At 43.8% G+C, this 15,768-nt stretch overlaps 1 protein-coding gene across 5 annotated transcripts in view; it reads right to left on the reverse strand.

The window, feature by feature from the left end:
- Window positions 1–15,768, reverse strand: part of LOC129707370 (sickle tail protein homolog) — a 171,373-nt gene that overhangs the window by 82,399 nt on the left and 73,206 nt on the right. For all 5 annotated transcript variants that reach the window (XM_055652365.1, XM_055652358.1, XM_055652383.1 and 2 more), the window contains 3 exons: window positions 7,882–7,980; window positions 7,746–7,792; window positions 1,795–1,952 (listed from right to left, as the gene is read on the reverse strand). In XM_055652365.1, the coding sequence (XP_055508340.1) occupies window positions 1,795–1,952; window positions 7,746–7,792; window positions 7,882–7,980 (304 nt within the window). The remainder of the gene's footprint in view (window positions 1–1,794; window positions 1,953–7,745; window positions 7,793–7,881; window positions 7,981–15,768) is intronic.

Raw genomic sequence — 15,768 nt, forward strand, 5'->3', positions numbered from 1 at the left:
GCTCCGAAAAAAAAGACAGAAGTGATCTAAGCTGCCTGAACTTCCCTCCTTGGGTCACTTGCAGTGTTCCCTAACCTGGGGAAACACAATACTGTCCAGCTTCTTTACAAAGCTGGCAAGTTTCATTCTCGAGCGGCAGCATTTTGAAACATTCCTCTTTATTTCATCTCGGCTGGTGTAATGATGGAGTCTGCTTCGTTGGCTCATCTCCAGTTGGTCCAAAACTCGTAACCGGAACTCTGGGGGCACATTACGCCAATTTTGGCCTCCCTTTTCAGTGCACTTCGAGTTCATTTTAAAAGTCTTTTATTTGTTTTTTAAATCTTTGAATGGCCTCGCCCCCTTACCTCTCTGAGGGCTCCACCTATATGCCTACCCGGTGCTCAGGTCAGCGGATCAGCTGCTCCAGGTACCAAGGTCTAAGCTCAGAGGGGATAGAGCTTTTCTTCGGACTCTGGAAACCTTGCCGCTGCAGATCAGACAGGCCCCTTCATGCCATCTTTAAATCCTCCCTAAAAGCACTTTTATTCACTGGAGACACTGGCATATTGCTCACCAGTGCGCATGTCTTTTAAACTGTGCTGTATCTTAATAAAGTAATTTGGATAACTTTTTGTGATTTCCCATGTACAGCACTTTGTGGTAACTGATGTTGCCTAAAAGTGCTTTATAAATAAAGTTATTATTATTATTATTATTACATACGCCAGAAGCCAGACAGCCTATGCATGCATCTTCGACAGAAATGTTACTCCCAACAATGCCATTCCTAAAGACAGAGAAGCATAGCTCACCATCGCAGTGAAACTGTGCTATACAATAAAGGGCCTGTCCCACTTACATGTCCTTGGCACGCAAATTGAGGCGCACGGGCATCTTATGGCCGCGAGGGGCTGGTCCCACTTAGAAGCGCAGAGGGGTTTGGAGTTGTGCGCGACATCGCGTGGGGCTCCGAAATTCTTGTAGTGAACTAAATCTTCACGCTCTAATGGCCTGTCGTGGAACTGACGGCCAAAGTGGGACAGGCCCAAGACCTTGGCGCGACGCAACGTCTCACCTTCAACAGCAGCAAAAGCAGGCAAACAATCGCCGAACTCGGCCTGGGGCTCACAGCCATTGCGGTCCGGATCCGCCCCCACGTCTACTCCCAGAGCGGGGCCAAGAAAATTGAAGATAGACACAAAATGCAGGAGTAACTCAGTGGGACTGGCTGCATCTCTGGAGAGAAGCAATTGGTGACGTTTCGGGTCAAAACCCTTCTTTTCAGACTGAAGAAGAGTCTCGACACGAAAAGTCACCCATTGCTTCTCTCCAGAGATGCTGCCGGTCCTGCTGAGTTACTCCAGCTGTGTGTCCATCTTCAAATGACATCACGCGCTCCAGACGGCTGTGCGTACGCATGTAATCGTGCCCGACTTTCGCGGGATCGTCTCGGCTCAACGCGACCACGGGGTTGCGTAGTTAGCGTGCCAAGGACACGTAAGTGGGACAGGCCCTTAAATTGCTTCAGAAATAAATGCCACATAAAGATGAGTTCCACTGCTGCTTAGCAAGGACACATGCAGTTTGCTCTGTATCACTGTAAGCCAGCATTTAACACTGTATACAATCTTTGGCATATCAATCTACAATGCAGAACAAATGCTTATTCCAATCCTAATGTAGGATGAATGAGAATAAAGTAACATACATTCATAATCTTATCGCAATTAACTAAGCTCTTAATCTCTGAGGGGAAACATTTAGATACTGTGGCAAGTTTATAGTCTTGTGGGTGGAAACGTGAACAGATACCTGTGATTGTCTCAACTGCTGAAGCTGCATGCGCAGGTCATGAATATTCTTCCGTAAATCATACACGTTGCTTTGAATTTTCTGCTGACAGGAAGCAGAGGGTTGGGCAGCCACGCCCGAAGATTCCAGAATCACCACTGAGGTTTCACTTGTTACACCTGCAAGGGAAAATTATTCCATGAGCTGGAAAAAAACAAAAAACAAAAGCCCTTTTTGGGAAGATTTAAATTTGGCTGCAGTCAATGCTCAATGTAATTCTGAGGAGAAAACCTGGCTGCTTGCAAGCAGGCAGTTGTTACAGATGTCTGAAGGGTTCAGATTAATACCATGGCAAAACACAATTTTCACAATGCACAAGCAGATCAACAAATCCAGATTACAGAATGAAACATAATTCAGCTTGAATTCAGCAATTCAACTTTGGAATTTAATAATAAACGATTATCATTAAGAAAAGATTAATACTCTGCCATATGAGTGGAACTCTATCTGACATTTACATGATCAGTTTAAAATATCAAAATGTTACATTTTATTTTATACTAGACCAAGTGGACCCGTTGGGTCCCTGTCACATGGGAGGGCTGGTCCCCAAACCCAATATTCTGCCACTCACCCATAGCCCCCACCTGCGTTCCAGTTGTGACGCCAGAGATCCACGTTATGACGCGAGTCACGGCAACTCGCCATCACTCTTCCTACTCCTATCCTCCTTCATTCCCCCAACACTCCCTCCCCCTCCTCTTCACCCTCCCTCTTCTCTTTCCTCTCCTCCTCCTCCCACACTCCCCCCTCTCCCTCCCTCTCCTTTCCCCTACCCTCAGTTACTCCCTTCCCTCCCTCCATAACCCCTCTCCCCACCCTACCCCACTCCTCTCCCCCTATCTCCCTGCTTCCCCCACTCCTCACCTCTCCTCTATCCCACTTCCCCACCAAACACAATGTTTAAATAACATTTCTCCTCTTCCCCTATCCCACTCCCTTCCTCCCTCTCCTTACAACAATGTAACAAATCTCTCACTGCACTGGGTGAAACACTGTTGATGGGCAGTTCATGTAAATGAGACCCCATTGTGATGTCATACGCTGCTAACTGCCAGTGAAACACTGCTGTCGGGCAGTTTAGGTAAATAAGATCCCATTGTGACGTCATAGCTGCTAACTGCCACTGTGATTTCAAGTGATTTTTTCTCAAACTGGATTTTGCAAAGTTAAAAAAGTGAATAACTTGTAAAATATAACATCAATCTGAACGAAACTTGATAAAAACACACCACAAGACAATTGTGAATAAGGTGGTCCAAAAATTGTGGTGTTATCGTGTACCATTTTGGTGTAGTTCCGGAAGCAGATGGGACAATTGCACGCAGACAGACAGAATCACAAACAAGATGAGAGTTTTAGTAATATATAGATAATTTGCATACATCATCAAACATTGTAAGTAGTTTATGCAGTTTTCTAAAATTTATCAGATTTAACCTCACTTGATTGTACAACCAACTACTTGTATTGTACTTGTAACCTCACCTGATTGTACAACCAATTAATCTACTTTTTCTCACATTTGGATTAAGGGTGGCGTATCTGCTTTGAACAGATTGCAAATGTTCTTCAATCACTTTGGCACATTTTATTAGACAGTAATCACTCTGAAACTTGAATTTCAAACTAATCTAGACAGATGGAATGAGTCAGCTCCCTATAATCACTGCTAAGGTTCATAAATCATATGTGCAGCTAATTCAGTCCTTGCTGAGCTAGAGCCCAAGGCTCTAGGATACACGGAATTCAAAATTAAATGAAACAATTCTATCAGTCACCCACAAAAAAAAGGTAAGTGGGTGGGAACTTAACATGCCACTATTATTATTAGAGGCAAGAGGCGTATAACGTTTCAACCAGTACAAACACTGTGTTTTAGTCACCAATAGGAAATGCTGCTCTCAACAAAGTGTCCGACTTGAAATATCATCTATCTGTGTCCTTGAGAAATGCTGCCTAACCTATTGAGTTACTCCAGCACATTGTGACTTTGTTGTAAACCAGCATCTGCAGCCCCTTGATCTACAATATTAGCCTCCCACTGAGGTTAAAAATAATTTCACTCATAATACTGAATAACCTTATCCTGTAAAATGCAATACCATTGAATCTTCAAAACCCTAAGTTTCAAAGTGCATTTTTTTGGAATTTGCTTAATTTGGAAATCAGTCCGGAATACACATGGAGTGTGAAATAGAAACTGGTGCCGCTGCTATTAAAGAGAGATTAAGACCAGACATCAGAATGAGTTTCCATACAGTGAATAGGAATGTGTGGAGGAGGTACTGATCTCGTTGGTTGCTGCAGTCATAACAACAGGGTACAGATGCAAGACAATCACAAACAATACAAAAGGAGAGATTAGTGTAATTCATGTTATAACAGCGTGATCCACGAACAACATTGGAAGCAGAATCCACAAACTTGAAACTAAAAATGATTTTAAAAGGTATGGAAAGAGCAGGCCTGATGGTCTGAATGGCTTCTTTCTGCACTGGTGGAGCCGGCGTACGTTGTAACTTTGTCAATGCCATAGGTGGCTGCTATTTGTACACCTTGGGTATACAAGCAAAGAATCTCACAGTACACAAAAAAGCTGGAGAAACTCAGCGGGTGCAGCAGCATCTATGGAGCGAAGGAAATAGGCGACGTTTCGGGCCGAAACCCTTCTTCAGACTGATCGGGGGCGGGGACAAGAAAGGAAAAAGGAGGAGGAGCCCGAAGGCTGGGGGATGGGAGGAGACAGCAGGGGGACTGAGGAAGGGGAGGAGATAGCAAGGACTAACAAAATTGGGAGAATTCGATGTTCATGCCCCCAGGATGCAGACTCCCCAAGCGGAATATGAGGTACTGTTCCCCCAATTTCCGGTGCTGCTCGCTGTGGCCATGGAGGAGACCCAGGACAGAGAGGTCGGAGACGGAGTGGGAGGGGGAGTTGAAGTGCTGAGCCACCGGGAGGTCAGCTTGCTTATTGCGGACCGAGCGGAGGTGTTCGGCGAAACGATCGCCCAACCTCCGCTTGGTCTCACCGATATAGATCTAGAATCTCACAGTGCTTTGTGACAATATTCCATTCCATTCCACTTTTCCTTCATTTCTGTTTTCTCCTCGCCAATTATCTTCCTATGCACAACACCACCTCACTGCAGCAGCACGTTTGCTGCGTCCCTTATTTAGGATCATGAAGTGCCATTTTGAAAATACACATTACCCACATCTAGTGCAGCCCAGTAGCCATTGCAACAAGGTTGGTCAGGTATGACTTATCTAAAAAAATAACTATCAGAAAATACCGTATGATCCTACTTCTGTAACAAGATAGTTTAATCTCCCGCAGTGGCGACAAGTTTCCTTACATGCCAGACTGATTGACTGCACTAAAATAGCAGCAAGACAGTAAGGCTCCTCTACAGTCCCACAGTGTTAGGCTCTTGCTGTTTCTTCATAGACAAACTAAAGGGCAATAAAGAGTTTGTACATTCTCCCTGTGACCATGCGGGTTTTTTCAGGGTGCTCTGATTTCCTCCAACACTCCAAAGACTTGCATGTTTGTAGATTGTAGATTGTAGGAATAACTGTGCATAGTTCCCTGAAGGTGGAATCTCATGTAGATAGGGTGGTAAAGAAAGCTTTTGGTGTGCTGGCCTTTATAAATCAGAGCATTGAGTGTAGAAGTTGGGATGTAATGTTAAAATTGTACAAGGCATTGGTGAGGCCAATTCTGGAGTATGGTGTACAATTTTGGTTGCCTAATTATAGGAAAGATGTCAACAAAATAGAGAGAGTACAGAGGAGATTTACTAGAATGTTGCCTGGGTTTCAGCAACTAAGTTACAGAGAAAGGTTGAACAAGTTAGGTCTTTATTCTTTGAAGCGCAGAAGGTTAAGGGGGGGACTTGATAGAGGTCTTTAAAATGATGAGAGGGATAGACAGAGTTGACGTGGGTAAGTTTTTCCCATTGAGAGTAGGGAAGATTCAAACAAGAGGACATTACTTGAGAATTAAGGGACAGAAGTTTAGGGGTAACATGAGGGGGAACTTTCTTTACTCAGAGAGTGGTAGCTGTGTGGATTGAGCTTCCAGTGGAGGTGGTGGAGGCAGGTTCGATTTTAACATTTAAAAATAAATTGGATAGGTATATGGACGGGAAAGGAATGGAGGGTTATGGTCTGAGCGCAGGTAGATGGGACTAGGGGAAAATAAGTGTTCGACACGGACTTGAAGGGCTGAGGGCCTGCTTCTGTGCTGTTATTGTTATATGGTCATATGGTTATATTAATAGGTTATGATAAAATTGGCTCTGGTGTGCAGGATAGTGCTAGTGTTCGGGGTGATCACCAGTCAGCGTTGTCTCAGTGCACAGAAGAGTATGTTAACGCACTGTATCTCTAAAGTCTAAACAGGAGAGACGATGAGCATAAATGAATAAGTTACACTGATGCACGCAATAGCTCTCAATTTCTCAGAGTTTCAGACTCTGCAGATCTCCGATAGCTCAGAGTTCATCGTTTAGATTAGTTTCAAGATACAGCACGGAAACAGGCCCTTCGGCCCACTGTTACACTATCCTTCAAACACTAGAGACAATTTACAATTATACCAAGCCAACTAACTTACAAACCTTTGGAGTGTGGGAAAAAAACCTACGCAGGTGGCGGTAAGAATGTACAAATACTGTACAAGCAGCTACTGTAGTCAGGATCAAACCTGGGTCTCTGGCACTGAAATAGACTCCACTGTTGCACCACCGTGCTGCCCAGAAGTACACTGAAACAATCTGCCTGGCATGCACTTATTTCAGTCTGGAATAAATGCAACTCTGCTTTCAACCCAAGCCAGCACAAGAGACAAATGCAAATAGCTGAATGTTATTAAAATATTCCATTGCTGTCATATCTTCAGCAAAGGATTTGAGCTAAAATGTCAGGCAGGTGCAATAACCTCAATGTTGCCCAGGTCAGATTCAGAGTACTTCAATAAAAAATGAATTATAACTAATAAGCAAAGGTTCACACACAGAGTGAAAAACTTCTCAATTCCAATATCCCACAAAGCCTTCTGATACCTCTTCACTTGTTCTATTGGTCTCCTCTAGGATGTGCTGTACTGGTTTCAAGTTGATTATCATTTTTTTTTGGTTTCGTTTAGAGATACAGTGTGGAAAAAGGCCCCGCACACTTACACTATCCAAGAAACACTACAGGCAACTTACAATTATATCAACCCAATTAACCCACAAACTTCTATGCCTTTGGAGCGTGGGAGGAAACATGAACACCCGGGAAAAAGCCACTCAGGTCACGGGGAGAATGTACAGACAAGCACCCATAGTCAGGATCGAACCCGGGTCTCTGGAGCTGTAAGGTAGCAACTCTACCGCTGCACCACTGTGCCGCCATTTTCTTTTGCCTCCATGTATATTTTCTTTTTGCTGAGGGTTGAATCTATTTCCTCCAGATTACCTGCTGCCAAAGGAAGTACCCTGTCAATCTGCAAGGTGTGTGAGCCTTTTAGGTGGTATATGTATCCAGTTTGCTTAATTGATGTCATTTGATCTTCCAAGTCAGCAACTTATGGCTCAACACTACTTCAGGAATTGAGCCAAGCATTTCAGGACTGACATGGTACCATGTTTTAAGAACATACCTCCTTTAAATGAATCGCTAAACCAAAGCCCTCCTATGTTGCCAGATTATGGAGGAGGCTACTGAATGTATGAGCAGTTCCAAAGAACACATTCATCTCCTCCATTAAAATTGCTTGTGATGTTAAATTGGTCCTTTCCATTTCCTCTGAGCTATAAAATGTGTGATACATGATGTTGCATTTACTCACTGTGATCAATCAATACATTTGAAGTATTCTAGAGAAAATGTTTCCATTTGGAAAATGAAGAAATAATTACCTTGTATCTCATTGATGATGGTTTGTGGCACACCTTTTAACTTCTCACTGAGGAAAGAAAAACCAAGTAAATGTGTAAGTTTTTTATTTACTGAATGTTTCCATCATTTTCTGTTTTTATGTTCCTTTTCTCTTACCTGGGAAGTTCTTTTGTACCATTGCCTCCCTTGAACAGTGCAGACTGAACAAGTCCCGTCAAACTAGCAATCTGTTTCTCCATAGCTTTCATTCGTTCCCTAAGTAAAAAAAAGTCAGATTTTAGTTGTGCATTGGAACAGACTAATTAATCATTGAGTCATAGAGTGATCCAGTGTGGAAACAGGCCCTTCGGCCCAACTTGCCCACACCGGCCAACATGTCCCACCTGCCTGCGTTTGGTCCAAAGCCCTCCAAACTTGTCCTATTCATGTACATGTCTAACTGTGTCTTAAACGTTGGGATAGTCCCAGCCTCAACCACCTCCTCTGACAGCTTGTTCCAGACACCCACCACCCTTTTTGTGAAAAAGTCATCCCTCAAATTCCTGTTAAATCTTTTCCCCTTCACCTTGAACCTATGTCCTCTGGTCCTCGATTCCCCTACCCTGGGCAAAGATTCTGTGCATCTACCCAATCTATTCCTCTCATGATTTTATACACCCCTATAAGATCAGCCCTCAACCTCCTGCGCTCCAAGGAATAGAGACCCAGCCTACTCAACCTCTCCCTATAGCTCAGATTCTCTAGTCCTGGCTATATCCTCGTAAATCTTCTCTGAACATTTTCAAGTTTGACAATATCTTTCCTATAACATGGTGCCCAGAAGTGTGAACGCAATACTCCCAATGCAGTCTCAGTAACATCTTAAGGGCCTGTCCCACCAGCATGCGATTGCATGCGTCTAGCGCGACCAAACGTGGTGGCTTGAGCTGTACGGCCTCGCAGGGCCGGTCCCACTTCCAACCGCGGAGCCGTCTGAAGCTGGTCCCGATATCATACTCACCAATCAGCTGGGCAGGAGGCGGGCCGACTGAATTTGGACGTCGCACGGCATCGGGCGGTTACGTAATCACGCAACGGCACGCCAGGCGGTGACGTCATCGCGCAACGTCACGCGCTACACGTACGGCGTCAAGACGCTGCGTACGGCGTCGAGACGCTGCGTACGCCCATCGAGACGCTGCATACGGAATCAATGCGGCTGCGGGCTGGCAGGCCGTTGTCGCTCGGGATTTTTGGACAGTGTCAGTTTTTTTGAGCCCCGCGCGATGTCGGGACCAGCCCCACACAACTCCATACGGCTCCGGCGATTGAAGTGGGACCGGCCCCGCGAGGCCGTAGGCTCAAGCGACCACGTTAGGTCGTGCTTGTCATGCAGTCGCATGCTGGTGGGACAGGCCCTTTATACAACTGCAACATGACCTTCCAACATCTCTTCGCAATACACTAACTAATGAAGGCCAGTGTGCCATTATTATGTGCAATTAGGAGCAGGAACAGATCACTTGGCTACTCTCCCATCAAAATTCAGGAGCAACAGGTAAATGTACTTAAAATGAACAGCTCGTGAGCTTCGATAGCTGAGTGGTTTAGGTGCTGGACTTAAAATCTAACGAGGAATCCTCACACAGGTTTGAACCCTGCTGCATATTCTTGATAATGTACTAGTGTCATGGATAGGAGAGGTTTAAAAGGATATGGACAAAATACCGGCAATTGTGACTAGGGCAGCATAGTGGTGCAGCTGGAAGAGCTACTGCTTCATAGCACCAGAGTCCCAGGTTTGAGCCTGACCCTGGGTGCTGCTTGTGTGGAGTTTGTACGTTCTCCCTGTGACCCCCCCCCCCCCCCCCCCACCAGGGTTTCCTCCAGGTGCTCCGGTTTCCGACAACATCCTAAAGACATATGGGGTTTGTTGGTTAATTGGCCCTAGTGCAGAAAAGACTTGTTAAATAACATAGAACTAGTGTGAAAGGGTAATTAGAATGGACAAACTGGATCACAAGACTTGTTCCCGTGCCATATAATTATGATTTTAAAGTTTTTCATTTCTATTGACAAGGTAACATCTATTTACTGTCCATTTCCAATTAACCTGAGCTTGAGTTAGTGAGCTTTTACTCAGCAGTCACGGCACTAGCAAGGGATTTAACATTCAAAGCCTGTGCTGTCCTATAAATCTAACAAGATAATAAAAATACTGTAAGCCCACTCAGGGAAGCAACTCACTCTGCACACACAGCAGACTGCTCATTACATGAAATACTTCCACAGCAATAGAAAACATGGAAGAGAGGAATGGCTTAAACACCATTTGTAAACTGTATTTAAATCCAAAAATCCCTTTATTTGTTTGACTCTATTGAAAAATATTCATTGTAATAACGATTGGATATTATTATACTGGCAGCTCGACCAGGATTTAGACCACATAAGCAAAATCATATCACAACATTCAAATAATAAGCCTTTCATACTGCTGAAATAATCCCCATAAATCTACCGTGTTCCTGTGAAATCTAATCATGTGAAAATAGCCCACCTGTGGAACTTTGGTCTGATGTGCTAAACTGGTTTATAAGTAGAATTTTGTGACCTTCTAAAGCTTGTGATTTATTTTAACATTGGGAAGTGGTTGTAATGGCATGAAATGAAGAAAATAGCTGGTTGGGCTTGAATCTCAATTATAGTGGTCAAAGCCAATGAGTTTCAGACATTTGCAGTAGTAAATTTCTGGAACAGAAAAGCACGAATGCACATTCTCGTTCCAGGGATATGCCTGCATTCTTCACGATACGTGATCAGGAGAAAAACAAATTGAAAATTGCTGACTAATTACTTTTGTCTATTAAGTAAGGGTCAATACCTTCTCATAATGCAAATGAAGTGCATTTGCAGTCTACTGATTCAGAGATTAATTAGAGCACAAAGAGGACCACTCAGCAGATTCATAACCTCATTCAACGAGGTCAGGCAGCACAGCATCTGATGATCATTTCTGTGGCTCTGTATCTGCCCAGGAGATGGCTGTAGGCTTTGGATTTTATAAATGGTTCCCCGACATTATAGAGCGAACATCACACAGGAAGAGGACATTATGGTGGATGCGTGGAGGATGGGCGGTGAGGAAATGGTTAATTACTGCAGGGAAATGATATGGATCAAGTTGGGAAGGTATGGCATCCTAGCGTGGGGAGAAAAAATCCATAATCAGTACTGGGGAGAAGTAAGTTTCAGGAAGGAGTCACGAGGCAATCCTGCTCCTCGGTTCACTGCCACTGGTGTCAAACAGGTGCTTAGATTGTTTAGCGAGCAGGTTCCACCCTCTTACTGCCAGGTTTCCCTAGCCTGGGAAAAACACACTACGATAGTTGATAGCCAATAAACAAGCCTCGACTTGCATTTGGATGTTAATATAATGTACTGCCTCGTGGAGACAGGCTCAGGGCAGTGCTGAACTACTATCTACCTCTTTGATGTCCCTCGAACGATGCTTGACTGGACTTTGCTGGCTTTATCTTGCACAAAATGTTATTCCCTTATCATGTATCTATACACTGTAAATAGATTGATTGTAATCATGTGTTGGCTTTCTGCTGACTGGTTAGAAACATAGAAACGTAGAAAATAGGTGCAGGCCATTCGGCCCTTCGAGCCTGTACCTATTCAATATGATCATGGCTGATCATCCAACTCAGTATCCTGTACCTGCCTTCTCTCCATACCTCCTGATCCCTTTAGCCACAAGGGCTACATCTAACTCCCTCTTAAATATAGCCAATGAACTGGCCTCAACTACCTTCTGTAGCAGAGAGTTCCAGAGATTCATCACTCTCTGTGTGAAAAATGATTTTCTCATCGCAGTGCTAAAAGACTTCCCCCTTATCCTTAACTGTGACCCCTTGTTCTGGATTTCTCCAACATCGGGAACAATCTTCCTGCATCTAGCCTGTCCAACCCCTTAAGAATTTTGTAAGTTTCTATAAGATCCCCCCCTCAATCTTCTAAATTCTAGCGAGTACAAGCCGAGTCTATCCAGTCTTTCTTCATATGAAAGTCCTGACATCCCAGGAATCAGTCTGGTGAACTTTCTCTGTACTCCCTCTATGTTGGCACGCAACAAGGGCTTTTCACTATACATTGGTACATGTGACAATAAACTCAACTGATGTCACAAAACTTGCCAATGTAAAAAAGGCAATGTGATTGGAGTGGTAATTTGTGCATTTAGTTCTTCATCTCAACTCACACCTGCTGGTCTTGGTGGCATTAATACTAAGGCCCTTTGGTCTGAACATCTGCACAGCATTATATACAATTGCTGATGATAAATCAGTATTTCTATATCCAGAGCAGCAGACCAAGGCCATAAATGGGAAAGGTTTTAACCAATCTTGACTTGACACCTTCACGAAATTCTCCATGGTTAAACATTTTAATTGGCAGTCAGTACCCTTATTCATGTGTAAAATAGTGCAAAATAAAATGTGAGATTAGAAGCCAAGTACATGCATCTTTCTAATGCAACAATTCTTAGTTGTGTGATCGCACAGCAAGAATATTTACAAGTGGCATCCACTACAACTTGCCTTCCTGCATTCCATCTGACCAATTGAGCTAGGACTCTCAGGACTGACCAAGCTCGGGAATGAGGATTTTAGTCCTATTCTATTTATATTGTGCACAGAAGATCATTGGTTGCCCTCTTCCCTCCCTGATGGATATCTACACCTCCCGCTGCCTTAGCAGGGCAAAGAATATCATCAAGGACAGCTCCCATCCTGCGTTTGGACTGTTCGACCTGCTGCCCTCTGGAAGGCGCTATAGGTGCATCAAATCCAGGACAAATAGACTCAGGAATAGTTGTTTTCCGAAAGTCATAACTACTCTTAATTCACACATGCACTGACTTCACAGCCCAACACCCGGACTTCCATCTATTCTATCCACGTACTGAAATTTGGAACTGTAATGTGTATTGTAACTGTCATTTTTAATATTTTTTAAAAACATTTTTTAATATTTAATATAATCTTTAAACATCTGCCTAAGAATACTACCTATTCATCCTTCACCATTTTGCCTTTATAGATATGTATATAGCGCTGCAGAATTGTGCACCTATCTCCCCCCCCCTTTGGTTTTGTTTTCTGTTTCTTGTTTTTTGTACTAAATTATATGTATGCACTGAGTACGAGCTACTTTTAATCTCATTGTACATGTATAGTGACAATAAATGGCTAATAATAATAATTTAAAAAAATCCTGATGGGTCGTGCGGTGGTGACCCTCCTCCGGGAGATGTCCCAAGTGGCCAATGTGGCAGCATAAGGGATCGCTTAGTGAAATGGCAGATGACCTCCATGCCACACAGATCCATAACATGGGCTAAAGTATCACTGAAACCAGGTGGTGAACTCTGAAACACTCTCCCCCTTGGCTAACTATGGTCCCAAGATAATCATTAGCTTTTCCTGCATCTGGGAGTAATGATAGCACTGTCATGCATGATGACCTGTGTGGTTTTCACTGAGTTGTGCTTCAATACTTTGCAACTTTTGGGGTGAAAAATCTAGATGTTCAGCATTCATATTCTGGGTTGTCATACCATATTGGCAAAGACCTTCTCATGGACTCAATACGCCAAATGGTCTCCTTGGGAAACTGAAAACATTGTGACCACAGGGAATAGCTCAATCGCATCAAAAGTTAGTGTTAATTCAAACTGCCAAAAGCAAATATCAAGGAAGAGTGCTGGTTCTGCACTCCAAGCAACTTCCATTTAGGAAGATCATAGGGCAGTCTGACATAATAGTTTACTCCATAACCAGAAACTAACAATTACATCAACATGCGAGTTTCAAGAAAATCACAGCCACCATACAACATGTCGACTGCCATTGTCCCATTCACAGCCGGAGTGGGGGTACATAACATTATCTCGACAGTGGCAATGATGGTACCAGTTTCATATTCAGAATTCTAGAACTGCTGAAGAAACAAAGGGAGAGCTGTTGAAGTGGTAATCTAATTTCTCTCTGCTTTCTGCCTAATGGCATTGCTTTGGCATCAGCTCAAGGAGGCCACACTGCATGTAGATATGGAAAGATGCCACTGGGCAAGATGCAAGTTACTGCAGTTAAAGATGAAGGAGGAAAACTGCAGGAATAACTAAAAGGGAATGTCTAGCGTTCAGTCATTGAAGAGAACGTGCCCTGTCTTAGCAGGTTAAACAGACATGGGCACAAGGGCAGGAATTTCAGTTAATTTCACAACGGATTTTCTCCTCTCCTGAAGGTATTCACTCTTCACTGGGTATAGTTTCACTAATAGCACTCTAACGCAGTTTGCTCTAGTGGTCATGTGTATGTGAACCTGGAGAGTCAAGAGTCAAATGATTCCACCTCGGAGAGCATCACACCTGTCTCCATCCTCGGATGCCCATCCACACTTACACAAGTGTAACTTTGGGTGGCACAGCTGCTGCCGCACACTGCCAGATACCCGAGTTCAATCCTGACCCCCCTTGGGAGCTGTCTGTGTGGAGTTTGCACATTCTCCCTGTGTCTAGGTGGATATCTTCCGGGTATCCCCAATTTCCTCCCACATCCCAAAACGTGCAGGTTTGTAGGTTAATTGGCTTCTAAAAAAGCTGCCCCCAACATTTAGGGAGTAAATGAGAAAGTGGGATAACATAGAACTAGTGTGCATGGGTGATCGATGGTCAGAGTGGATTCGGTGGGCAGTAGGGCCTGTTTCCATGTTGCATCTCTGAAACTTAAACTGAAGAGCAAGAGGCCAATTGCCAGAAGCAGAAACCTTTCTTGATTATCTCCCAATCCTAATCCAGGGGCTATTTATAGCAACACAACGACAGCCCCAACGAGAAACAACTAACTGTGCCAGATCCAGTGACTGGGCCAAAGGGGGAAACTTCAGTCTGAGCACACTAAAACCTGTGCATTCAGCTCTAGTAAATCTAACAGCTCAGTCAAATCTGGTCAATGCATTGTTTAAACAACTTAAATGAATACACGTACACAGTGTTCCATTTGACCACCCACCCAGGTTAAATGTAACCAAGAAAACTTGAATCATTGCCAAACAAAAATCCTATTAGGACAGTTGCTCATTATTCATTGTGAATGTATTTTATGTTTCACTATTCTGGAGCAGACTTCCCAGCTATTTTTTTTTTAAATATGCAAGCAGTTTTTGTGCACAAAAAATAAATAAAAGTAGTAATAATAACTTTGGTATTTGAAACGTGGCCTCATTATGATTTCTTTCAATAACCAGACTATCACAATAAAGGAAAAGCAGGAATGTGGGATTTCAGGAATCTACGCAGGGAGATTTAAAGACTCAAGCTTCAGCCTGTTGCACTTTGACTCGCTCCAGTGTTTTGTTTTGGAGACATGAGCACAATACAATTACTGAAAAAGGCATGGAAAAAAAGTCCATCAAGTTGGTGTGAGCACTTCAATCAGTTGTAGGGACAGCTGAGTACCGCTTTTTCCATGCCTTTTTTCAGTGATGGGGCTGATCACCGACGGTGATGAAACAAATTACAGAGCGGAGGTGCAGAACCTGGCGGACTGGTGCACATGTAACAACTTGTCACTAAACACCTCCAAAACCAAGGAGCTCATTATTGACTTCAGGAGGTCCCATAATGGAGAATACGCCCCAATCTCCATTTACGGGGAAAGTGTGGAGAGAGTGTCCAGCTTTAAGTTTCTGGGCACTCGCATTTCAGAGGACCTCACATGTTCCACCAACACCGCTACGCTGGTCAGGAAGGCACAGCAATGACTATTCTTCCTGAGGACATTAAACAAGACTGGTCTGCCCCAACAGCTGCTGACAACCTTCTACCGCTGCACCACAGAGAGCATATTAACATATGGCATCTCTGTGTGGTATCTTAGCTGCACGGAGGCGGAGAGGAGAGCTCTTGAGCGCGTCGTCCACAGAGCGCAGAGGATTATTGGGACACAGCTACCAGTCTTGGAGGGCATCTACTACACACGGTGCCTCAGGAAG

The sequence above is a fragment of the Leucoraja erinacea genome, chromosome 2 (assembly GCF_028641065.1).
Source record: "Leucoraja erinacea ecotype New England chromosome 2, Leri_hhj_1, whole genome shotgun sequence".
In the NCBI taxonomy this organism is placed as follows: domain Eukaryota; kingdom Metazoa; phylum Chordata; class Chondrichthyes; order Rajiformes; family Rajidae; genus Leucoraja; species Leucoraja erinaceus.